This window comes from Lepidochelys kempii, chromosome 2 (genome assembly GCF_965140265.1).
Source record: "Lepidochelys kempii isolate rLepKem1 chromosome 2, rLepKem1.hap2, whole genome shotgun sequence".
Taxonomy (NCBI): domain Eukaryota; kingdom Metazoa; phylum Chordata; order Testudines; family Cheloniidae; genus Lepidochelys; species Lepidochelys kempii.
In genome coordinates, this window is record NC_133257.1 from 259,842,222 (window position 1) to 259,868,415 (window position 26,194).

The 26,194-nt window shown below is 42.0% G+C and overlaps 1 protein-coding gene across 2 annotated transcripts in view; it reads left to right on the forward strand.

The window, feature by feature from the left end:
* Positions 1–11,741: 11,741 nt before the first annotated feature.
* The window catches only part of MINDY4 (MINDY lysine 48 deubiquitinase 4), a 100,377-nt gene continuing 85,924 nt past the window's right edge, over positions 11,742–26,194 (forward strand). For both annotated transcript variants that reach the window (XM_073334753.1, XM_073334752.1), the window contains exons 1-5: positions 11,742–11,944; positions 15,035–15,154; positions 16,767–16,987; positions 23,569–23,827; positions 24,966–25,426. In XM_073334753.1, the coding sequence (XP_073190854.1) occupies positions 11,867–11,944; positions 15,035–15,154; positions 16,767–16,987; positions 23,569–23,827; positions 24,966–25,426 (1,139 nt within the window). In that variant the 5' untranslated portion in view covers positions 11,742–11,866. The remainder of the gene's footprint in view (positions 11,945–15,034; positions 15,155–16,766; positions 16,988–23,568; positions 23,828–24,965; positions 25,427–26,194) is intronic.

Genomic DNA, 26,194 nt, shown 5'->3' on the forward strand with positions numbered 1-26,194 from the left:
TAATAATTAACTCTATTTGAGCGAAACCTTTGCAACACCAACTTTTTAAGGCCCTGTTGGAAGATGTTGATGATAAACAATTTGATCTTATCTAGCACACAGAAGTACAATGCCTGAGCAAAGGTAAAGTTCTTGCATGTTTTTTAAGCCTAATTGAAGAGATCAAAGAATTTCTGAAGTCCACAAATCAGAACTTTGAAAAACTAGACAACTCCAGCTGGTTAATGGACTTGGCTTTTCTTGCCAACATCACTGACAAATTGAACATTTTAAATCTTGAGCTCCAGGGAAAAGACAAACATGTGGCTCAAATGATAGGTTCTGTAAAATCATTCAAAGCAAAACTGATCTTGTAGATGTCACATATGAAGATGAAGTCTCTCATACATTTCCCAAGTATGAAGAAAATGGTATGTGACAGTGATTTTAACCCATCACCATTTTTCCAGTTCACGGCCCTCCTCTTCGGGCTTTGCACAGCACCTTGCATCTTCACCAAGTGCATGGCGGTTGTAGAGCTTTTCTCCGCCACCGCCACAAACATGTCTACCCCCTACCTAGATGATTGGCTCCTCCAGGGCCGCTCCCATCAGCAGGTGGAATCGCAGGTGAATATAGTCAGAGACACATTCGACCAACTAGGTCTCATACTCAATGTCAGCAAATCAGTGCTCACTCCAACTCAAAGAATAGAGTTCATTGGAGTCGTTCTGGACGCGACTTAAGTGAGAGCATTCCTTCCAGAGACGCGCCACCTGGCCCTCTTGCAAATAATCAGCAACCTTTCCAGCTTACCTACCACCACAGCAAGGCAGTGTCTCAGGCTGCTAGGCCATATGGCAACCTGCACATATGTGGTTCAACACACCAGGATGCAACTCAGACCCTTGCAAGTGTGGCTCGTGTCTGTGTATCGCCTGGGCCGCAACAATCTGGACGCAGTGCTGACCATCCCTCGGCACGCCTTCGATTCACTACGATGGTGGCTGGATCCTCATGCGGTAGGCACCAGAATTCCCTTTCACCCACCCCAACCCACCCTGACCTTAGTCACAGGCGCATCCACATTGGGTTGGGGAGCGCACTTCGGGAGTCTAACAACTCAGGGCTTATGGCAAGTAGAGGAACTGGCTCTACATATCAACATCAAAAAACTCAGGGCAATCCGCCTTGCCTGCCAAGCTTTCCTGACTCGCTTGCAGGGCCATTGAGTAGTGGTGTTGATGGACAACACCATGGCCATGTTTTATATAAACAAACAAGGCGGAGCCTGCTCATCTCCCCTCTGTCAGGAAGCCCTCCCATTGTGGGAATTTTGCCTAGCGCACTCCTCCAAGCTTCATACCTGCCGAGCGTTCAGAACGTGCTGGCGGACAGACTGAGCATATGTTTTCTTTCACACGAGTGGTCGATTCACCTGGACGTTATCCACTCCATCTTCTGCAGTTGGGGGTTTCCTCAAATTGACCTGTTCACCACACGGGCCAACAGAAAGTGCCCAACCTTTTGCTCCTTCAGGAGCCACAGTCCAGGCTCGGTCGCGGCTGCATTCATGATCCCATGGGCCGGGCAGCTGCTATACACCTTCCTGCCATTTCCACTGATCCACAAAGTGCTCCTCAAAATCCACAGGGACAAGGTGGACATCATTTTGGTGGCCCCAGCCTGGCTTTGCCAGTACTGGTACGCCACCCTCATGGACTTATTGGTCCAGCCACCGATACGGCTACCTTTCATTCCCGACCTCATTACACAGGACCATGGTCGCCTCTTTCATCCAGACCTTCAGTCTCTCCACCTCACAGCCTGAAGAATCCATGGCTGAATCAGACAGAGCTTGCCTGCTCGAATCCGGTGAGGCAGATACTTCTGGAAAGCTGCAAACCATCTACTAGGGCCACATACAGGGCGAAATGGAAGAGATTCTCCAGCTGGTGCACCCAATGGCAGGTACTCCCATTCCAGGCCCCCATCCCTTGTATCCTGGACTATCTCATGTATCTAAGGGACCAGCGTCTGGTGTTTGGCTCTCTCATGGTTCACCTCATGGCCATCTCGGCTTTTCACCCAGGTGATTCTGGGCATTCACTGTTCGCTAATCCCATTGTGGGTCATTTCCTGAAAGGCCTGGAGAAGATACATCCCCCAATAAAGCACCCCATCCTGGCTTGGGACCTTAACCTAGTCCTCTCCTGCCTCATGGGTACTCCCTTTGAACCCATAGCTTCCTGTTCACTCCTTTACTGCTCTTGGAAAGTAGCTTTTCTGGTGGCTATCACCTCAGCACGACATGTGTCTGAGCTGCGTGCCCTCACCTCTGAGCCCCCGTACGTGATTTTTCATAAAGACAAGGTACAACTTAGACCTCATCCAGCTTTCCTTCCCAAGGTGGTGTCCCATTTCCATATTAGCCAGCACATCTTCCTGCTTGTCTTTTACCCAAAACCACACAACAGCACTCAAAAACAAAAGCTGCACTCACTGGATGTCAGGAGAGCGCTCGCTTTCTACATCGAGTGCACAAAGCCGTTCCGAAAGACAACCCAGTTGTTCGTTGCTTTAACAGAGCAGATGAAGGGATTACCAGTCTGTTCCCAGCAGATCTCCTCCTGGGTCACAGCTTGTATCTGCACCTGTTATGACTTGGCAAAGATTCCTCCACCTACTATCACAGCTCATTCCATGAGGGCACAGGCCTTGTCGGCAGCCTTTCTAGCCCAAGTACCTCTCCAGGAAATCTGCAAGGCTGTGACTTGGTCTTCTGTGCATACTTTCATGTTGCACTACGCCATCATCCACAATCTAGGAACGATGCGGCCTTCAGTAGAGCGGTACTTCGGTCAGCAATACCTTGACTCAGACCCCACCTCCTAGATAGTGCTTGGGAGTCACCTAACTTGAATGGATATGAGCAAGCACTCGAAGAATAAATGGTTACTCACCTTTTGTAACTGTTATTCTTTGAGACTGCTCATATCTATTCCATTCCCGCCGACCTTTCCCTCTGTTGGAGTAGCTGGCGAGAAGGAACTGAAGGGGGGTTGGGGCAGCAGGGTCGTATACAGAGCGCTATATTGGCACCACTCTAGGGGGCTCCACAGCAGGCCCAACGTGTAGCTGCGAGGGAAAAAGTTTCTGACAGCCGTGCATGCAGCGTGCGCACACACCTAATTGGAATATATATGAGCAACACATCTCAAAGAACAACAGTTACAAAAGGTGAGTAACCATTTTGTCGATGGTCATGGTCAAGTTGTTGTTTGGACTCCATTTTGTGGGTCCTTTTGGTTGGGTGCTTGATGCCTTTTCTCCTAATGGTGGGAAGAAAAGTGTGGGAAAAAGGCATGTGCCCAAGTTTATTTAAAAGCCAGTGCATTCAGCACCAGGGGCTGTCCACCACAGAGGCAGCCCATACCTAGTTCTTCTGCACGCATGTTGAGAGGCAAGATTCTTCATGAGATACCTACCTGAAGACCATTGCGTGGTATCCTGATCCAACTTCAGTCCATGTCCCTCCTGTCATCCCATCTAAGGCAGTTACAGGTCCAGAATCCAGCTACCACCGCACTAGTCCGCAGTCAAGACCAGCTGTCTGCCTTTCCATCCGAGCTGCCAGTGAAAGTCATCTCCTCCAAGTAAAGGAGTTCCCACAGCTTGCTAAGGGCAGAAGGGAGCCGGGCTTTATGCCCTTTTTGAGCTATTATTCTACTGCCTTTGTTAATTTGTTTAATTTTAATAAATCTTAGTAAATCTATCTTTACACTGGGTTGTTTTTACTTACCTTGTGGGTTTTAAAAAGTGATAGAGATATTTATCTGGGTCCGAACCTTAGTCTTATTTATCTGTTGCAGAGTTTTGAGGTAACACCAAACTAATCTCAAATTAGAAGTGGGAACCAATCTTTAGACTTTCAGTAATAATCTAATCACTAGGCTACTACTGAAACTTTTTGGAGAATAGAATATCAAAAAGGTCAAGTCACATTCACAATTGAAAGTATGTCTGGCAACATATGTTATTCCCTGCTACAGTCTGTTCAGATAATGCAGCACAGGTAAATTTAGAAAGTTTAGTAAAAAAAAGAGTGGATGTGTCATCCTGTAAACTCATGTCTAGGATACCTACAGTGAAAGATCCGAAAGGTGGCAGGAGAAAGTTAAAAGTAAAAGACTTTTACAGTAGACTGATGCTGCCACCTGTTGTTTTTATAAACTATTACAATTAAACAAATGTTCAAGGTCTTTTTTTGGTAGTACAAATTCAAATCAATAGATTCTTGAAACATAAGTAGTGTTTAATTAGACTAATTTTCAAACCTTGAGAGTGAGACTGTTACCATGTCCATGTTTGATTTTGAATATGCAGGTCTCCGCCTTTCAAGAGCGCGAGGCTTGCAAGGCAGTGCCACTCCAGACCAAGGACTAGCTTGCAGTGAAGATTTGTTAACAAGGTTTCAGGAGTGCTTCATTATTGGTTCCCTCTTTGGATCCTTTCTGCTGTAACTTAGTTGGTATTACTAATTTCCTGTTCAGCCCGAGGAAAGTTCCTTTAATGTGCATTACTTGTCACATAGTGTATTCCCATACCAGTGAAGCAAACCCACTTAGACCTCCACCCTCCACCATGTCAACCTTTAAATAAGTTGACTTAATTGTTGTTCCCACATCCCCTAACTTCTCTCCAGTTTTATCTATTCTCAGAGTTGGAATTACTTGGGACAGGAACTGTCCTTGAATGTATGGGAAGTACTTAGTACATCTTAGGTGTTATTATAAAGATACCATCCATCTGAGATTGCTTTCCCAGAGCAGGCCCAGGTGTACCAAATGAGAACATGGCACAGAAGAAAGATGCATGCATGACAGCCAATCCTCAAGATCAGGCAAATAAAAAAATCCTCAAGAAACTTCCCAAGCAAAACTTTGTTTGAAAAGGTTAAAAAGCAGAAATGTTTGCTATAATCATGCATTTGTTATTCATTCGGATATCTGTATTGCTTATGCGTATTTATAAAATGTTAATACTGTAGCATCAGAAACATTACTCACTTGGTGCAAGTAGATCAGATACTTCACTGAGTAATATGGAACTGTGGTGTTCCAACAGTCTTTTTTCTGAACTGGATCTTTCACACTGCACCTGAAACTGCCTGCAGGAACCAGGTTCATTCCTCCTGCTCACTTGTAAATGACAGGAAGTAAGTTATTGAACAGAAGCTGTGATTTCCACTAGAGGTACAGGGGGAGAATCTGAATGTTCCCACTTGCCAAGGTTATTTGCATATGCTGCTCTTTGGTTCTCCCATGGGGTAAAACTGATGGACTTTCAACCTGATGACATTTATACATTAGCACATTACGTCAACAGTCCCATAAAGTGGTCACATATGTACAATCTGGAATCACCCTATGTGCCACACGTATGAATGGTGATACATTAGCTGTGTGATTGAAGTTATACGGAAGAAAGAGAAAGTATGAGAACATATGGGGGTTAACCAGTGGACAGTGGCCCACCCTAATCTCAAAGGCATTGGGCCCAGTTTGGGTAGCCTGCTCCAAGGTGGTCAAGAGGATTGAATACCTTTTGAAATACTATTTTGGGTGAACAGAGATGCCCTTTGAAGCACCATTTAATAAGAGGCAGCATGGAACCCAAGCCAACCAGATGGGAGCAGTAGCAGCCCTCAGAATGAGAGCTGACTTGAGAACTGAGCTGAGCATCAGGCCACATGAAGTCCCCAGATCAGGGAGGCCTTGTGTTCACATGAGGTCAGGTTTGACTGAATTTGCAGGTGAAGCACAGATGTGATTTCTGCTGAGAGCCAGACATTTGGGGAGCTGGCCATTTATAGTTGGGTTTTGTGTACCTCCAATATAATTTGGGAGATAAGTGCCATTAAAGGCGGCCATAAGGGTTAATGTTTTAATTTCTTAGAGCCAGAAATGGGATTGCAGTTCTAGATGAGGACTTCAAGATTTTTTTAATGGAACCTCTAGGGAACAGTTGAACCTGCCTCCCCTTACTACTGCTAATGACATCTGGCACAAGGGTTACACATCACTGTATGGCCGTCCAGAGTCATGGTATTTCCCAGCCTTTTCAAGATACAGTGCCAGTCCTAAGAGATGAAGCTCTGTGGAAATATCTGGGTAACAACTGAAGTCACAGGCTATGATACTCCTCTCCAAACAGGTAATCAATCTCTCAACTACCCCCACTGAATTGCAATAAAAATAAGTCATGGACATCAAGTCTTCACATATAAATATTGCCAAAATGTACCATTTGTGACTAAGGGACCAGCTCATTCTGGACACACGTGTACAGTACCATATGTATAGCACACAAGGTTTTGTGAACCCTGTATCTTGATAATCCCTGCTTAAGCCATCTACTATAGCATGGGTAATATCGTCATCTCCAGATGTTTCATCTCCTCCAGGCCCACAGGAACCTAATTAAGTCACATGGAACCACATGATCTCCTCCCCCAGAAACAAGACCTCTGCCAGGGCTGTAACTAGGGCGGGGCGAGCAGGGCAGGAACCCAGGGCACAAAGCTGGGGGCAGCGTCAGTTGAACAGAGGGTGCTCAGCCCACCTGCAGGATTGGGCCCAGCAGCATCAGCCAGAGTGTTCAGCCTGCCCCCCTTCCCCGAATACTGGAAAAATTCCATGAACTCCAACTTAGGTCCCTAGCTTCCGTTTTAAAGTAAGCAAGTGTCATTTCACATTTGAAAAATTGAAGGCTGTATACTAATTGGAAGTTGTGGAGCACATGATTGCTACAAGTAGAAGAAAGTACGGCCACGAAGCATCTCTGGGCTTAGCGTGGCCCAGCTGAAAGTTAAAATGGTAAACAACTAAAGATTGCCACAGACCAAAAGGTTACTTAAGGACCCATAGCTGAAAATATGGGTCACTAAAGGCTAGAGTAGAAGCTAAAGGTTACTGGAGGTTATTGAAACTGCGGGGCGCACACACCGAGCAAAAATAGGCTAAAAGTAAAACGTGAGACTGAAGGGTCAGATCTTGGAGCGTGCTCAGTAAAGGTCTCGCTGCTGATAGAACAGTGTATCAGGCAGTCAAATGAGGTAGCTGAGAGAGAGACCGGACAGCTGACTGAGCAGGCAGAAGAGCTGCTGGAAGGATGGAGAGCGAGAGACGACCTTCAGGGGTTCTGAGGGGAGAGTGACGGTTTAGAACCCTGAGGAGAACACTGCTGAAGAGAGCACCCACCGCAGCCGCCGCGTCACCAGCAGCCGTAGCAGCCACAGCGCCATAACAGCACCAGCTCCACCCGTAACATCTACGGCAGCGAGACAAATAACGAACGGAGGAAGTAAGCTTGCTATTAAATTACACTATACAGCGTAGCATAGCGTAGTAGTCGTAGTATTATGTGTGTGTGTGAATGAAAGTTTATTCATTGCAATTTTCCTATATGAACCTTAAAGTACCAAGTCAGCACTGCTGTCAGAGCTGTTACAAACTGGCCACCTATAGCGGATTGTATCTATGTAGTATCATTTGAACTGTGCATCATTGCAGTTCAGATTGCCCAAACTTGCAATGTGGAATTATGTCTGACATTTACATTTAGGTTATATATAGTGTAGTAGAAATTATTTAGTTATATTAATAAAAAGAGTATTGCAGGGAGTGCCTCGGGGAGCGTCTCATGGCAGCCAGGCTCCACAGGCAGGGGTCTGACTTCAGGAAGTGTCCACTGAGCAACTTTGGGCAGGGGCAAGAGTGCATCAGGAACATAGCTTTGAGCTGTACTGCCCACCCTACCTGGGGAGCAACCAGACACGTGTTGGGGGGGGGTCTGGACATTGGGGGGACAATCCCAGGGGGGTAGGGTGATGGGGAGCATTCCCTGGGTGGGGGATTGGGTGCCCACACCAGATGTGAGGGTGCCCCATATCAGGCAGGACTCCCCATCTTTGCAGCCGCACTCTCCAGGTGCTCAGCCCAGCCATGCTGCCAGTAGCAGCACAGAAATCAAGGTGGCAATACACCATGCTATATGCCACCCTTGCAGTAAATTAATTAACGTTAACAATTAATGTTTTGACTTATTTTGCTAATTTAAAATGACGGTGGTAGACATTTGCCAATGTTGAAATGAAAGGTACTGTGCTGATTTGAATAAAACCTCGTTTTTTAAAATCGATGTACAGGTAGTATATATATTGTGTGGATGTGGCCCACATAACACAGTAAGCTGCATATGTGGCCCACAATAGTAAATAGGTTGAGAACTATTACCTCATAACCACTAGTGGCAGCCCCTCTGTCTCAGTCCCCAACACCACATTGCATCTCTCTGGAGGAAGGCAGCCACAGAAATACTGATCCAGTTTGGGAGCTTTTCCAGAAGGTGGTAGAGAAGCTGGAGATAATGATGTTTTGTCTCTGAGAAGTTGGCAGCTAAAAATCGTAACAAGACACCATGCCCGATGGACCCACTCTTTTAAATAGCCCCAATTAGTGTTTCAGCTCTGCATCAGGTCCACTTAGAGAAGCACAAAGAGCTGCAACCTCCTGATTATGATCATAGAAATAGAGCGTTTTCTTCCACTGAGCTCCAGGAAAAAAACATCAATAAAGCTAACAAAGGAGAAGTCTACTACTCTCTCAATCAGGAGATGAGGAAGGCAGGGGCCAAGGGAGAAGGAAATAGCTACTAGACGGACTCCTGGAGGACAAGGTCTACTCCCATCTTCTCCTCTGGTTTCTGCAGGCTCCTCCCCAACATATCAGCTTTGCAAATGCCCATGTTCAGGATTATAGGACCTACTTCAAAAGCAGTATGGAGTCAGGTAGTGATAGACAATTACATCAGCAAGCAGTCTGGTGGCTCACTATGCTCTCCTGTATGCAGAGGCACTAAGTATCTGGGACTGCTGTATTTGTCACAATGGTTAGCCTGTGGCCCTATATTTGATTTGGCAGAGGAAAACAATGTACTTGCAGATCATTTCAGGAGAAACAGCACTCAGATGCATACATGGTCCTTAAAGGACAGGCTGGTTCAGACCAACTCCTGCAGCTGGGGTCAACCATTTGTGGTCCTGTTCACAATGAGGTCCAACAAGAAGTGTTGCCTCTTCTGTTCCAGAGTGGGCGGTGTTAGTATCCCTATCAGACCCTTCCTTTCTTTCTGCACTTCGGAAGAGTTTTGATACATGCTTTTCCATTGATCCACAAGGCAGTAAGAAAGATACAACAGGACAGGGTAAGGATGATTCTTCTTTGAGTGCTTACTCATCCATTCCACATTAGGTGTGTGCATGCCACATGCACCATTACTGGAGATTTTTCCCTCAGTGGTATCTTCTGGGATGGCAATAGTGCCCTCCGGAGCCGCACGCTCATGCACCAGTATAAGGGACACCAATGGCCATGAACCCTGTCAGTTTCTTCTTACTGCCCGTGATGGATGCTGGAAAAGGTTGGAATTGGAAAAGGTTCAGAAAAGGGCTACAAAAATGATTAGGGGTATGGAACGGCTTCCATTTGAGGAGCAATTAATAAAAGTGGGACTTTTCAGCTTGGAAAAGAGACGACTAAGGGGGGGATATGATAGAGGTCTATAAAATCATGACTGGTATGAAGAAAGTAAATAAGGAAGTGTTATTTACTCCTGCTCATAACAAAAACTAGGGGTCACCAAATGAAATTAATAGACAGCAGGTTTAAAACAAACAAAAGGAAGTACAGTATTCTTTTCACACAATGCAGAGTCAACCTGTGGAACTCCCTGCTGGAGGAGGATGTGAAGGCCAAGATTATAACGGGGTTCGAAACAGAATTAGATAAGTTCATGGAGGGCAGGTCCATCAATGGCTATTAGCCAGGATGGGCAGGGATGGTGTCCCTAGCCTGTTTGCCAGAAGCTGGGAATGGGCGACAGAGGACGGATCACTTGATGATTACCTGTTCTGTTCATTCCCTCTGGGGCACCTGGCGTTGGCCAAGTGTCAGAAGACAGGATACTGGGCTAGATAGATCTTTGGTCTGACACAGTATGGCTGTTCTTATGACCCCTCTTGCTTCAGCAAGTCTTCCCCGTGGTTTTTGGACTCTAATTCTTTGTTGTTGTTTTAAACATAGTTTTTAGTGTATATAGATATCGTAGTTAGAGCAGTATAAAGTCATTGTCTGTATGAAATTTTAGTTTGTACCAACTTCGCTAGTGCTTTTTTATGTAGCCTTTTGTAAAACTAGGCAAATATCTAGATGAGTTGATGAACCCCTTGGAAGACCTCTGCATACCCCTAGAGGTACACGTATCTCTGGTTGAGAACCACTGATCTAGAGTATCCATCTGTTTAGGGAAGAGGCCCTCTGTACATAGACAATTATAATGTGCAGCACATCAAGTAAAGGTACCTTAACAGAAAAGTGAAATGGAAGTTGTTTTTTGGCTTGCATGAGACAGCAAAATGTGGCACGCCAACCTTGATTTCATTGTGATACTCTGAAATTCATCTTAATGCATGTTTTATTATGCATTTTTTCTACAATGAACTATGAAAAAATGTTGTATTTGACTCCCTTAAACTCATCTCAGAATTTGTAATAGAAAATGTATAACAGCCTACATATAGTGTTCATGTTTTACTAAGGTCTTACAAGGGTATTTCCATTGCTAAATGCTCCCACCTCAACAGAAGCTGCCAAGGTAGAAAAATTCAGCTTTCATATTATCTTACTAGTTGCTGGTGTTTGAAAAGTGAATCATATGCTGCTACAATATGATTGCAAACAATCTCTCTACTCTGTATTTGGCACTGGTGGGACTGCTGCCACACTACTGTGAGTAGTTCTGGTGCCCACAATTCGAGAAGGATGTTGAGAAACTGGAGAGGGTTCAGAGAAGAGGCATGAGAATGATCAAAGGATTAGAAAATATGCCACATGAGAGACTCAGATATTGATCTATTTAGTTTAAAAAGAGAAGCTAAGAGGGTAATTTGATTACAGTCTAAGTATCTACATGGGGAACAAATATTTGATACTGGGCCCTTCAGTCAAGCACAGTTATTCCAATGGCTGGAAATGAAGCTAGATACATTCAGCCTGCAAGTAAGCCATAGATTTTTGCCAATAATGGTAATTAACCACTGGAACAATTTACCAAGAACCATGGGGGATTACCCATCACTGACAATTATTAAATCAAGATTGAATGTTTTTTTCTAAAATTTAGACTCTAAGAATTATTTTGGGGAAGACTTATGGCCTATTTTATACAAAAGATCAGACTACATGAACACAGCCATGCCTTCTGGCCTTGGTATCTATGATATTGTTCCTTTAGGATGCCTCCAAGAACTTTAATAGCTTCATATTGTCATACATAGTAAGCTTAGCTCTAAACTCTAATGCCAATGTTGACATTTAAATGTGGATCTAGAAAAGTGCTCACTAAAATGAACAGGCAAATTTTCATTAAATATGTTAGTAAATAATTTAGAAAATCTTGGGTAAACTGAGATTTGAGTATTATGATCTCAAGTTGAGAATGGTTTTCTTGGAATCTGATGTTTACAATATATTGAACTTTAACAGAAATATTATGCACACTAGTTGCATGCTAAATGTTAACACAAGAGCTCTTTTCAGCTGCATGAAAAATCTACTTTCTCACAGAGGGGAGGAGTTCTCTGGCCATCTCTGATGACACACAGTCTCCATGGCAACAAATCCATGACAACGCAACAGAGGAGGGTACTGCAGGCTGCAATTTGAGCTGTCTGCTTCAGGAATGCAGTGGTTAATGGCTGTACGGAAGAGCTAGGAAGTCAGCAAATTTTAATGACCAACTTTGATCAAGTAAAGAACAACCCTGTATGTTTTGGAATAAAATGGATAACTCTTTTGTGGAAGAAGTGGCTGCATCTTTGGTTAGAGAATTTCTCAGCAGAAAGGTAATTTTGTCTCATTTTGCTTCAGTCAATGCATGAGAGACCCTAGCAAAACAACACATGAACACACACACACACCCCGCCAATGAAAGAGATTAAGGGATGCTTGGAGAGGGGAGGGAAAGGGAGAGGAAAGACTTTTTCCAGTTTTTGGGTGCTTGTATTTACACTGTAACAAGCTATTAGAATAAAAACAGTAGACTACATTTCCCATAAGGCATTTCTTTAACAGTAACACTTCTGAATACGGAAGTTGGGTTTTATCTAGCTTAAGAAACATGACTTTGGAAATAAAAATCTGTTTTGTTGAAAATGCCCCCATCAACACTTTAAAAAGGTTATGGAATATTTCTGGGGGCTACTGGGAAGTGTCCATTCTGATACTGTCTAAATATTAAGTTTTCCAAACCTAATAGAGATCAAGCAGTCGGAATGGATGTGGGGAACAGGATAATACAGAGAAACAGTACAATCATGAATTACACATAGGGGACTGATTTCATGGTTGTAAAAAAATCCCATTCTAAATTTATTTAATTTTCAAACATTCATGCAGATCCCTCTGGAAAGTTTCAGATATTAAAGGGAAAACTGAAATCCTGATAAGGGTTAATTGAAAAACTAGTTTTTCTGGAAGCCCCATTTAAAAAAGCTACTCCATGTAAGGCATTATCATCCACTCTAAATAATGTTCTTGCTGCTCATACCAAACTTAGGGTCAGAAATAAAACAAAAATCCATTTTCAGAATCATAGAATGATAGGACTGGAGGGGACCTCGAGAGGTCATCTACTCCAGCCTCCAGCACTCGTGGCAGGACTATTATCCATCCCTGACAGGTGTTTGTCTAACCTGCTCTTAAAAATCTCCAGTGATGGAGATTCCACAACCTCCCTAGGCAATTTATTCCAGTGCTTAACTACCCGGACAGTTAGGAAGTTTTTCTAATGTCCAACCTAAACCTCCCTTGCTGCAATTTAAGCCCGTTGCTTCTCATCTTATCCTCAGTGGTTAAGAACATTTTTTTTTCCTTCTCCTTGTAACAACCTTTTATGTACTTGACAACTGTTATCATGTCTCCTCTCAGCCTTCTCAGAGTTAAGGCCCTAGTTGGTAGGGATTATAGAAAGCCCCACATTCATACATCTTTGTACTATCCACTCTTCACCTCATAATATTCTCCATCTGCACCCCAGCCTATTAGAGCTATAATTTTAGTATATGGGTTGAGATAGTTAGGATTCCAGGATCCAGATGCTGTTGCCATCCATGGGAATTAGTTTAAAACAAGTTTTAATTCTCTATTTGTCTTATGCTACCAACTCTTTGTTTCAAAGTACAACAGAAGTTATCTGCCAGGATGACATTGTACCAAGATGTTCCGGTAAAAATATTGCATTGCTTTTTAGATTAGACATGTACATAGAACACATAGCGAACCACTATCAAAATTATCAGTTTAAACTGAGCAGTGGGATGATGGCAGAATGGGCAAATACAAGACTTGCTTCAAGGTCCTTCATATCCAAAACCTAGCACTTGTGCCAGATTCAGCTCCTGGAATTTATTCTGCCATTAAGCAAGGGACACACTACAATTGAAAAGAGGCTGCTTTTATTTCATTTCTGCCATAGTGCTTTTTGTGTGTTCATGTGACTTTCTATGGCGCTATTTCATAGCTCAGAAGCACGGTGTCTGCAGCAGAGAATCATTCACTAGCAGTTTTGCCACACATCTTTGTGACTGAAGCCAGCCACCTTAACTCCTTAAAGCAGTCTCTCAGCGTAACTATCAAGTAGGAATTTCATGTCTCATGAGAGCAAAGTAATTTGTTTTGCTGGATTTAGCTTCAACCTTCCCATTCATGGGTTCTAGCCCACGAAAGTTTATGCCCAAATAAATGTGTTAGTCTCTAAGGTGCCACAAGGACTCCTGGTTGTTTTTGTTAATACAGATTAACATGGCTACCACTCTGAAGTCTTCCCATTGTTTACACTAAAATTGGGATTCTTCTCCAAACCTAGCATTTCAGGGCAACTTTGTATGGAGTCTTTCTAAAGTAGAGATTTTATAAGATATTCAGGTGTAGAGCTAATATTTGAATCTTGTCCTGGGACTGCTCTTAATCATTTTTGTGTAATCTTTCAACTCAACCTGATTCATAAGTTCACTAAGTAGTTTAGAAAGAGACTTCATATAACTAAAAGTGGTGCTTTGGTTCTCTTAACTGGAGAAAACCACAAGAGTACTGTAGAAGTATACATTTTGAAATTTTGGATTGGTTTTTAGCCTGCTTTAAGGTCTCTTCAGATCAAGCCCAACATTTTATGTTCGACAAAAGATAATACATTACAAAGCAGATTCAAGTTATTATTTATTAATGGTCAAATACTTTCTGAAAATACCCAACAGCTTGTGCAACACAGGAAGAATACGAGGCCTTCCAGACAGCCATTATCAGATGTCATGCATGCCTGATTGACCTTTGAACATACAATACAGCTTTGTTTTCTACAAATATAACGAGACCTGATCAGTGGAAGTGTTTAGACTATAAAAACATAAGCTACTGTTTCAGATACATGTTATAAACTCATAGCATCCTCTTAAAGATTTTCAACTGCTGCCTAATTATTCTGGGACTTTATATTCACAACAGGCCCAGTTTTCACTGGTAATATTGGCTGCCCCATCAGATATTAATGAGATTCTGAAGTTCAGCACCTATGAAAAAGTCAAGCCACTGGTGTACATATTTCATAACCAAGCTTTATTGATTTTTTATATATTGTAAGCATATAGATTTTATTCCTGACGTAAAAGTACTGTAGCCATGTTTTAAGCATCACCTTGGATAATGTAACCATTGTGCTTGCAGTCTTCCCTTGATTAGTTATAAAAGAAGTTTAGATAATATAGCAATAGTTAAATTATCTAAGACAATAGTAGGAAGTTTAAGCACCACTGCTGTATGTGCTGTAGCAATTATAGCAAGCTTCAAATTAGGTATGACCTATTGAATAAAGATGTTGTAAACTTTAAAGTTGTACAGTTTCCTGCGGTATGTCTAAAATTGACATTTCTTCCCTTGAGGGTTTAAAAAAGACAAGTGCCATTATGGACAGAGAATTTCCACGTACTGCACTTAGCATCAACAATAGAAATGAACTGCGAAATGTTTTGCATCTACAATCTTTGTACAAAGAAAACAAGGTAAGGGAATTTTCACTTTTGTACTTAAGTGCCAGAAGTCAGCATCACCAACAGTTGTATGTTATTACATGTTAAAAGCAATCTTAAAAAAACTGGTCAGACAAGAATCATCATTATGGGGTTACTTTAAAGTGCAAAGAGCTTTTAGCTGGACTTACTACGTGTCATTTCCCATTACTGGTTGTAAAGAATAGACCTGATCTACATTTTGACTTTAAGGAGGGGCTGAGATAATGAGGTTGTGTAAGTTGCATAGCACAAGGTTAAGGGCTGGAGATGGAACACTAACTCTTATTACAACTTCAGTCTACATAAACGTTATTTAGAGTAGGGAGCAGTTAATTTTCCATCAGAGATTATTCACTTTTAGTGTACCCATTTTCCAAATGAAGTTTTTTGTACACCAGAATCTAACCCAGACAGAATGGATAGTAAGCATCATCTTGAGTGAGAATTGAACAAGAATGCAACATTGCCTGGTTTTACAGGCACTGTTATCAGATCATGCTTTCAAAACATTTTGTAAAACTAAGCCTTTGCCACTTATGGGCATTGTAGAGAATACATTTTTATTTATTTTTCGGTAAGAGTAGGTGTGTTAGCACTGCTGTCCTAACTATATTTCAGTTCAGGTAATTTTACCTACCCAAGTTTCTCCTGCATTTTTATGGGTATATCATGTTCAGCTACTTCACTTGTCCCAAAATACTGTATTGTGCTTCTGTATGTGGTAGCCTTGTTCAACTACAGATGTTGCTGGAAACATTAAATGGTATACATGTAAATTGGTTTAGGATACTTTCGAACAATATATACTATGTAAAATGAGTGGCAATTATCCTGGTATAACCATAATTATGTTAGGTTTGGTTTTACTTTTAATGCTCAGCTTTGTACGGTTACACAGTGTAGTTTTTTACTGGTTTCGAAGGACATATGTTTTGTTCAGTACCTTTTCCTTGTTACGTTTACACAGAAGTGGTTGACACCCAATATTTTTGACTTTCTTTTAAAACCAACATTTGAGAAATGTAGTTCAACATGCATGATTACATTTACTTATATCTAATTGGATAGCTAATGCTAGCTGCAGAACTAAAGATTTTTTTTGCCAGAAAAACAGAACAGAAATCAGAAGTTTGAGTTATTATTGCATGTATAATATTCTAGTTAGTTCAATCCCCTATGGTCAGTTTCCCAAGGAGTAGTTTCTTACTGGAATAAACATATCACTTTAGTAATTTCTTTGGATATTGTATTAAGAAATATTTTTAAATATGAAGCCAAGAAAAAAGGACTGGAGAAGGAATGTTTTGTTTCACTGTCTGCCTATTCTGTTTTAATCTTCTGACTCTTTAAGAATCTTTAAGGTGTAAAATAAACTGGATCTCTGACTACTCAACATTCCTTAATATTTTCCTGAATCATACCATTTATGAACTAACATGACTTTATATGTGCAAAACCCCTCAGTGCATCCTAAAAGACCATGAGCCGGTTTAAATTGCTGCACTGTAAAACTAAAATGTTTCTCAATCTTCTGTTTTAACTAAAGTTAACTGGAGACTTTCAATAGTTGTGAAGCAACGTATTCCCTCCTCCTCCTCTCCAGGCAAAGGAGAATCCACTGAAAACAATTCTTGAAGTTATCACCAATTATTTTCTTGAACATTTTGGGACCACCAGATGCATCACAAGTCCTGTAGCTTCAGTTCCACAAGCTAAGAGCTCACAGTCTAGGTGTATAGAAACATCACTAGTTAATGACTACTCAGATGAAGACATGCATGGCAGAACAACTGTGTCTGATGCAAGTAAAACTGAAGTTTACAGGTATAGTTCCATTTTACTTTATGTAAGTATGTATGCAGTCTAATCCCTACATTCAAAATTACAAATATAAAGAGGTTTCAGTTTTTACATTCAGTTTTGTCACCTTTTCTTAGGTGCCTTTAACTTGCCACACTATTAAAAGGGGTACTATGATCAATATAGGTAAATATATTCTAAATTGAGACCATCCTCTTAATTATGTGCTCCTTGAGATTTGTCTTAGGGTGCCCTCTGCTATCATACTTGGTGTTTGACAATCTCTCTAGCCTACATCTTCATTCTGCTGTACAAGGGGTTCTGAGCTATTATACCAGATGTTTGAGAAAGTTCAGTATGAATGCATGCCTTTAAATGAGTGGTGGGCAACCTGCGGCCAGTCCATCAAGGTAATCTGATAGCATGCCGTGAGACATTTTGCTGAGGTTGACTGTCCGCAGGCACGGCCCCCCGCAGCTCCCAGTGACCACGGTTCGCTGTTCCGAGCCACTGGGAGCTGCGGGGGGGGGGGCTGTGCCTGCAGCTCCCAGTGACTACAGTTTGCCGTTCCTGGCCACTGGGAGCTACAGGGGGCCGTGCTTGCGGACAGTCAGTCAGCAAAATGTCTCATGGCCCACAATTAGATTACCCCGATGGGCCACAGGTTGCCCACCACTGCTTGAAGTAGTGATAAATCTCTAGGCAATAAATTCTCTTTTCTGTAACTAGAAATAGAGTACATAGGATCAGAACCATAAAAAAAGGCATGATAGTATTTGTTTCATCCCCACTAACTTAACAACTTCCAAGTATTTTAAGCCCATTTCTACCCAACTGTATATCCTGCAGTGTGGAGCTTGTACAAATCCTTTCTATGACTTACTTTTCAATATTAATGTCCCTTTGTTGTTCAGATGTTTATGTTTAGTTTATGCTAGATACTATGCTTCAACTGAACAGTTTTAGAAGCAGGTTCTTCTATTTGCTAGAGCAGTGGTTCTGAAACTTTTGTACTGGTGACCCCTTTCACGTTAACAAGCCTCTGAGTGTGGACCCCCCTTATATAGTAAAAACACTTTTTTATATATTTAACACCATTATAAATGCTGGAGGCAAAGCAGGGTTTGGGGTGGAGGCTGACAGCTTGTGACCACCCACGTAATAACCTTGCAACCCCTGAGGGGTCCCCAACCCCCACTTTGAGAACCCCTGGGCTAGATCAATTGAAGGCCCAGAGCCTCTGGCAATCTGAACCATGCTTGGCCCCTCGCTCCCATGGCTTTCAAGTCCTCTGTAGCTGCCCGTGCTTTACTCTTGGTTCCTTTAGCAGGGTCAATGCGCGGGCAGGCTGAACAAACTGGATTTTTAAGCATGTTGCCCAGCTGCCTCTCAGCCAGCGATGACGCCTCACCCCAAACGAGGGAAGAGCCCTACAGACATGGCAGGTCTGCAGCAGTGTGAGGGAGGGAGATGTTGAAAGCAAACGCGTCCACCGCATCTCCCCCGCCCCTTCCCCCGCCCCCAGTGAGACAGTTTGAAACAAGGCGGCGCGAGCTCCCCTCCCCCACAGGCGGGCTTGCCCGCCAGCGGGGGCAGCCAGGGAGCTCGAGCCCTGCGGGCGCGTCTGAAACCTGCGCGCTCCGCTCTCGTGCAACACCTCCGTCGCGCAGGCGCAATGAAGCAGGTGACCGTTCTCTCCCACCCCCGCCGCGCGCGCGCGCACGCGCGCAAGGAGGCAGGACTGATTGACCAAAGAGCTCTCCGCTCCGGACGCAGGGCGGCCCCGACTGGCAGGAAGTGTGATGGCGCAGGTTCACTCTCTTTCTGTGCCTCGGTGGGACTCTATGACCCTCACCCTCCAAAGCCGCTGGGCTTGCGCAGTGTTTCCCTGGCGGAGGAGGGCAGGGAGGAGTGCCCAGCTGTTTTTAAAGAGGCACACCCACGTTCGTCTCTCCCCTCCCCAGTAGCATATGGTGGGGTTTCAGGGTGCAGCCAGGGGAGGGGTGACCCCACTGACATGCCTGGTCTCACCCCCCCCCTGTTGCTCCAAAGGTAGCTTGAGAAAGGTGAGTTGCCAACTCTCACAGGAGGTGGTGCTTTTTTTAAAAAAGCCCCAGCTCCAGGAGTCAAGTGATTACCTGAGACACTTAGCTTTCTTTACAGAAAGATTACACTTCTAGCCACTGTGGGTGCAGAGATAAGCTTGATGACATGACCCCAGTGTACTCTGAAAGCTCAGAAACCAGAAGGCAAAGAAAAAATAACACAATGTATTCACTTAAAAAATAATGATGGTTTGTTTTTGTGTTTTTGTTTTGTCAGGCTTGTGGGGTTTTTTTGGATTGCCTGACTCATGATTCTTGCATGCTTGGGGTTGGCGATGCTGAGCGTGGATGCATGTGGGAATGGAAGAAAGTAAATTGAGTGGGTGTGCCATAGAGGCATACATTGTGGGTTTGTGCTCAGGTGGTATAAATCAGTGTAGCTCTATTGACTGCAATGGAGCTGTGCCAATTTACACCAGCTGAGATTCAGCCCATTTGTATGTTGATCTCATTCCTACCTTTGAGTGGCCTTGGACGGGATGTGAATAAAGATGGGGATTTCTCCATCCCATCTTTAATACCAATGGGGCTGCAGATCTCTGTCAGTGGGGACAGTGGGATGCATATTGGCCCATGCTCTGGCAACACAGAGGGGCTGCAAAGCTGCCGTAACAAGAAATGGCTTGCGGGACTGCCCACCTGGCTATGCTAAGCCCGTCCACTCCCCACAGAATGTCCAGGCACGAAGGAGTGTGGCTGGAGTATGCTACCTCCAGTGACCCCCGTAACCAAGTCAGCCCGCAGCAGCCAGAGGAGAAATGGTGCAATTACAGTGTAAAACGCCAGTGCCTGAGATGAGTCCTCATTTCAGCCTTCCTGAAAATTAAAAAAAAAAAAAAAGTGAGACGGCACAGAATGAGAATTAGATTTTCTGTGCCAAGCGCTGGTTCCTTGAGTGATTATCTAATAACCATCTCTTATAGATACGTTTACCTCTTCACAGCCTTTAGAGAGGCTTTGACAAACTCTTAAAAACAGCCCCAGCATTTCACACATGGGCCAGATTTTTAGAGGTAGTTAGGTACCTAAAGTTGCAGATAGATGCCGAATGGGATTTTCAAAAGCACGTAGGCACCCATGGAGCTTCAGTGCCTTGGCGCTTTTGAAAATCCCACTAGGCACTTATCTGCATTATTAGGTGCCTAAATACCTTTTAAATCAGGCCCACTGTGCCCTTTGCCAGCCAAGAGTTTCATGGCCCTGATTCACAAGTCATTGTCCCTAGCACCTCTAGAACTTCCATGTATCCTTTCTGTATACTGTGCCCTTCCCTATTGCGCAATATTTTGGTTGCTTTTAAAAGCAACTGTTTAACTATTTAATTAAAAGGTATATTTTATAACACAACATATTTTTTAACTTCATGGAACTTGCTGCTGAAGGATCCTAATGATGAAAATAGTTAATTAGAAAAAAAGGTTTAAAAGGTTAGATATTTATATGAACATGCTAACCACTTAATGTTTTAGCCTCTGCAGTTACATTAGCTGGGATACAAATTATATTGGTACTAATACTCATGCATCAGGGCATAAATTGCTCACCAACTATAGTCAGGAAGTACAATCCCCCCATGATATACCATTTGGGTTGCACAATACTGTAGATCAGAGGTTCTCAAACTGTGGGTCGGGACCCCAAAGTGCATCGTGACACTGTTTTAATGGGGTCGCCAGGGCTGCCATTAGACTTGCTGGGGCCTGGGGCTAAAGCTGAAGTCCAAGGGCTTCAAGCCCTGGGTGGCAGGGCTCAGGCTTCGGCTTCACCCCAGGGTGGCAGGGCTCAGGTTACAGACCTCCCACCCCCACCCAGGGCTGAAGCCCTTTGGCTTTGCCCCCCCCCCCACCTGGGGCAGCGGGGCTCAGGTAGGCTCAGGCTTCGGTCCCCACTCCTGGGATCATGTAATAATTTTTTTTATCAGAAGGGGGTCACAGTGCAATGAAGTTTGAGAGCCCCTACCATAGATGCTTTATGGGGTTTTATACCTTCCTGTGAATCATCTGGAACTGGCTAAAGTCAGAGGGTGAAATTCTGGCCCCACTGAAGTCAATAGGAGTTTTGCCAGAATTTCACCTATCAACCAGATACTAGACTAAGGCCTAATCCTGCAAAGACTTACGTACATGGGTGACTTTACAATTTGAGTGCAATCCCCATTGAATTCAATGTGGCTACTCATACATAAAGATAAGCACCTGCATAAGTCATTGCAGGATGAGAGCCATATAGTATTCTTGCACATCCTATGTTTAAATAAGGAGTCAGAACTTTTGGCAATGTAATATTAGCAAGACACAAAAATCTAAGCCTCACAGAAACACATTACAAAATGTAAATCATAAGAATGAAATACTTTAAAAACATCCTTAACTTTAATCCAAAATCAGTGAGTCTCATTCCAAATCAGAGACTCTTGGCAAGCTTTGAAGGAATGGCAATGGTTAGGCTGCTGGTTTGCTGCGACCCCTGTCCATCATGCTGACCAATTTTGCCTCATTGTTTCCTGGTATTCCCCCCTCTGGCTATATCTGTCTTGTTTTATACTTAGATTGCAAGCTCTTTGGGGCAGGGACGATTAATCACGCTGTTAAACAATAATAGAAAACCATCTATTTAAATATTTGTGGATGTTCTCCTACATTTTCAAATATATTGATTTCAGTTACTCAACACAGAATACAAAGTGTACAGTGCTCACTTTATATTTATTTTTATTCCAAATATTTGCACTGTAAAAAAAACAAAAGAAATAGTATTTTTCCATTGCACTGTAGAGCCATCTCTTTATCATGAAAGTTGAACTTATGAATGTAGAATTATGTACAAAAAAACCTGCATTCAAAAACAATCAATGTAAAACTTTAGAGCCTACAAGTCCACTTAGTCCTACTTCTTGTTCAGCCAATCACTCAAACAAGTTTGTTTACATTTGCAGGAGATAATGCTGCCCTCTTCTTGTTTACGATGTCACCTAAAAGTGAGAACAGGCATTCACATGGCACTGTTGTATTCGGCACTAAAGATTCATATATCTCTTCATGCTTCAACCATCATTCCAGAGGACATGCATCCATGCTGATGATGAGTTCTGCTTGATAACGATCCAAAGCAGTGCAGACCGACGCATGCTCATTTTCATCATCTGAGTTAAATACCAGCTCCAGAAGGTTGATTTTCTTTTTTGGTGGTTCGGTTCTGTAGTTTCCACATCAGAGTGTTGCTCTTTTAAGACTCTTGAAAGCATGCATCACACCTTGTCCCGCTCAGATTTTGGAAGGCACTTAAGATTCATAAACCTTGGTTTGAGTGCTGTAGCTATCTTTAGAAATCTCACATTGGTACCTTCTTTGCATTTTGTCAAATTTGCAGTGAAAGTGTTCTTTAACAAACAACATGTGCTGGGTCATCATCCAAGACTGCTATAACTTGAAATATATGGCAGAGAATGTGGGTAAACAGCAGGAGATACACAATTCTCCCTCAAGGTGTTCAGTCATTAAGTAATTAATGCATACGTTTTTTAACAAGCATCATCAGCATGGAAGCATATCCTCTGGAATGGAGGCTGAAGCAAGAAGGGGCATATGAATATTTAGCATATCTGGCACGTAAATACCTTGCAATGCTGGCTACTAAAGTGCCATGCAAATGCCTGTTCTCACTTTCAGGTGATATTGTAAATAAGAAGCGGGCAGCATTATCTCCTGCAAATGTAAATAAACTAGTTTGTCTCAGCAATTGTCTGAACAAGAAGTAGGACTGAGTGGATTTGTAGGCTCTAAAGTTTTACACTGTTTTGTTTTTGAGTTGCAGTTATATAACAAAAAGAATCTACATTTGTAAGTTGCACTTTCACGATAAAGAAATCGCACTTCAGTACTTGTATGAGGTGAATTGAAAAATACTGTTTCTTTTGTTTATCATTTTTAAAGTACAAATATCTGTAATAAAAATAATAATATAAAGTGAGCACTGTACACTTTGTATTCTGTATTGTAATTGAAATCAATATATTTTAAAATGTAGAAAAACATCCAAAAATATTTAATACATTTCAATTTGTATTCTACTGTTTAACAGTGCGATTAAAATTGATTAATCATGATTAATTTTTTTGAGTTAATTGCATGAGTTAACTATGATTAATCGACAACCCTAATTACAAATAAGAAATAATAATAAATTAATTCTCACTGAAGACAGCTAATGGTTTAAAAGCTATTTAGGATTTTATACATACTTTCTCCATTAGGATATGGTATGTAGCACATTAAGATATCATAAAATTAAAATAATGATTTATTTAATTTATAATTCATTCCAGAAAAAGTGCAGGATTAAAAACTGAAGAGCTGTATGTAGACATTTTAAGTGATAAGCTATCATAGTCATATATAATTGCTAGATAATTCACAAGTAACTCAACCACGTTATTATTGTAATTTTTTATTGATAGTATTTGTGTATAATTTCATTTTAAATACCTTTCTTCCCTTGTAGATATGACATTGATGTTCCACGAGATAAAGTCATTCCATCGAAGAGACATCAACATAAAAGAGAGAAATCCAAGACTGTGGTAGAACCCAATAGTGGCTCATCCTCTGAAGGAGATAAAAAGTTAAAAAATAGCAGAGATGATTTGAAAATAACAGAAACTTCTGAGGAGATGAAGACCACAATGAGAGAGAAGCAAAAGTCCAGGTCTAGTCTCATTGTCAGAGGAATGATGGCTGGACCCACTGCAAGTTCACAAGAGGTGCTTTCCTGTACTTCTAGAGAGATTAAATAGAGGGTTAGAGTTATAGATTTCTACATTATATTTGCTAGTAAAGACATTTGAATATAACATGCAGATTGTTTTTGTATATTAAATTACTATATTTACAGTTTGTAGTAGAGCAGTAATTTAAGGAAGCAACTATAGTTAGTAATTTAAGGAAATCTTTTAGATGATTTAGAACCATCAGCAATCATCACATTGTATAATAACTAACCTATGCAACTCTCTGATCTTTGATTACACCATGTATAGTTATTGTTTATTTTCCATTCTCATTACCTTTTATTTCTTTAAGACTGGAATTTTCAAGGGTACCTAAGGGAGTTAGGCACTCAAATCCCAATGAATTTCTTTGGAAACCCCAGCCTAAATCAAAAACAGTTCTTGGTTCCAGCAATTAAACTTCAACTAACATTCTCATGTGTTTTGTACTTTACTGTTTCAGTGAGTATTCTTGAAAACCAGCACCAAGATTCATGTTTTTGGTTTTTCTCCCTATTCTGTTTTTTTATGTCAATGGGAGTTTTGCCTGAGTAAAGAGTGTAAAGTTGGACCTATGATCATTAGCAATGGAAAAACTCACACGATCAGTTTGAGTAATTTCTCAGATGCACGTAAAAGTTTGTGTGTGTATCTGAACTTGTCTAAACCACTTTGGTCTGGAAATAGGACTGGATACTTTCCTGTACTTCCTGGTTTCATCTGAGCTGGGTAAAACCTCAACAACAAGCTTTTGTGAACTATTTCATTTCTGATCCTGGATGACAAGAAGGAGTGCCTGAAAATGCACAACAATTAAGACACCAAAAAAGTTGATCCTTATTATTTATTTATTTATTATGTTGTAGCACCAAGTAGCACTAATCATGGGCCAGGTGGACCCCACCCCAAGTGACTTACCATATAGTTCTGGCTTGATATTGGCCAAATTTTGGTTGAAGATGCAAGTCAGTTCTTACTGTTATTATCCAAACAGGCTCTCCCCCATCCCTAATAACAGAATAAACTGCATATCCCAGTAGTTAGACTAATAGGGGCTTCTGCTTTCTTGTGTGTTTGTTTAAAAAGGCTGAACATTGAATCTGGTATTTTCTTTATTTACAACTTATTCTAGGATTTAGTAAAAAGGAGGCTTCTGAAACGATCCTCTGGCATAAATAGCACAATGCAATTCAAAGGGGAAGATCATCAGAAAAAATCTTCAGAGATGCCAACTAGTGATTTTCAAGAGATTAAAGGAACTTCCACAGAGTCCGTGAGTTACCTTTCATCACACAATGCCAGTGCTCTGAAAGTAGATATGGAATTTTCATCAAAGATTTCATCAAACTCATACACAAGTTCAGTCAGTGAGAAGCTAAGACATACGCCCAAAGACACAGCTGATCCACTTGCCAAACTCTTATCGGAAAGAGAAAGAACCAAGGTTGAAGAAGGGAAACCAATGACAAGCTCTGATATAGACACCAGTGAAAAAAACATCAAATTAAATGTTCTTCACAGACATTCAGAAACTGAAAGAGAGAAGAGAGAAAGATCTCCCAAAAACAATGAGAATCGGTTATCAGGACGCAGGTAAGACTGTTGGGTATCTTTGAAGAATATCTGTAAAACTACTGCACTGAAGAGTTCAGGAAGTGTTGTAGTTAACTAATATTGATTTGTGCAGGAAGCCTACATATGATTTTCATTTAGCTCAGAGGCACAAAAGGAGGTGCTCAAGAAAGACACCTCTTATGCATTAAGAACTAGCACTGATGAGCTTTGGATTGTGTTAAGATGGTGAATAAGAAAGTATGATACATCTCTTCACATAACCTAAGAACCAGGGCTCACCCAATGAAATTAATAGGCAGCAGATTTAAAACAAACAAAAGGAAGTATTTCTTCACACAATGCACAGTCAACCTGTGGAACTCGTTGCCATGGGATGTTGTGAAGACCAAAAGTATAGCTGGGTTCAAAAAAGAATTAGGTAAGTTCATGGAGGACAGGTCCATCAATGGCTGTTAGCCTCTGTTTGCCAGGTGCCGGACTGGACAACAGGGGATGGGTCACTTGATAATTGCCCTGTTCTGTTCATTCCCTGTGAAACATCTGGCACTGGCTGCCATTGGAAGACAGGATACTGGGCTAGATGGACCATTGGTCTGACTCAGTATGGCTGCTCTTGTGTTTTTATGAACTGAGTCCTGTTGCATCTGAGAAGTATGAGAATATGGTCTCCGTGTCCTCATGTAAAATGAGGGAATATAGAAGGTGATCTTCAAGTCTCTAAGAGGGAGAGAGAGAGCTTCCTTAACCCCAAAAACATATTGATGGCTTTCCCTCTCCTTCCACCCT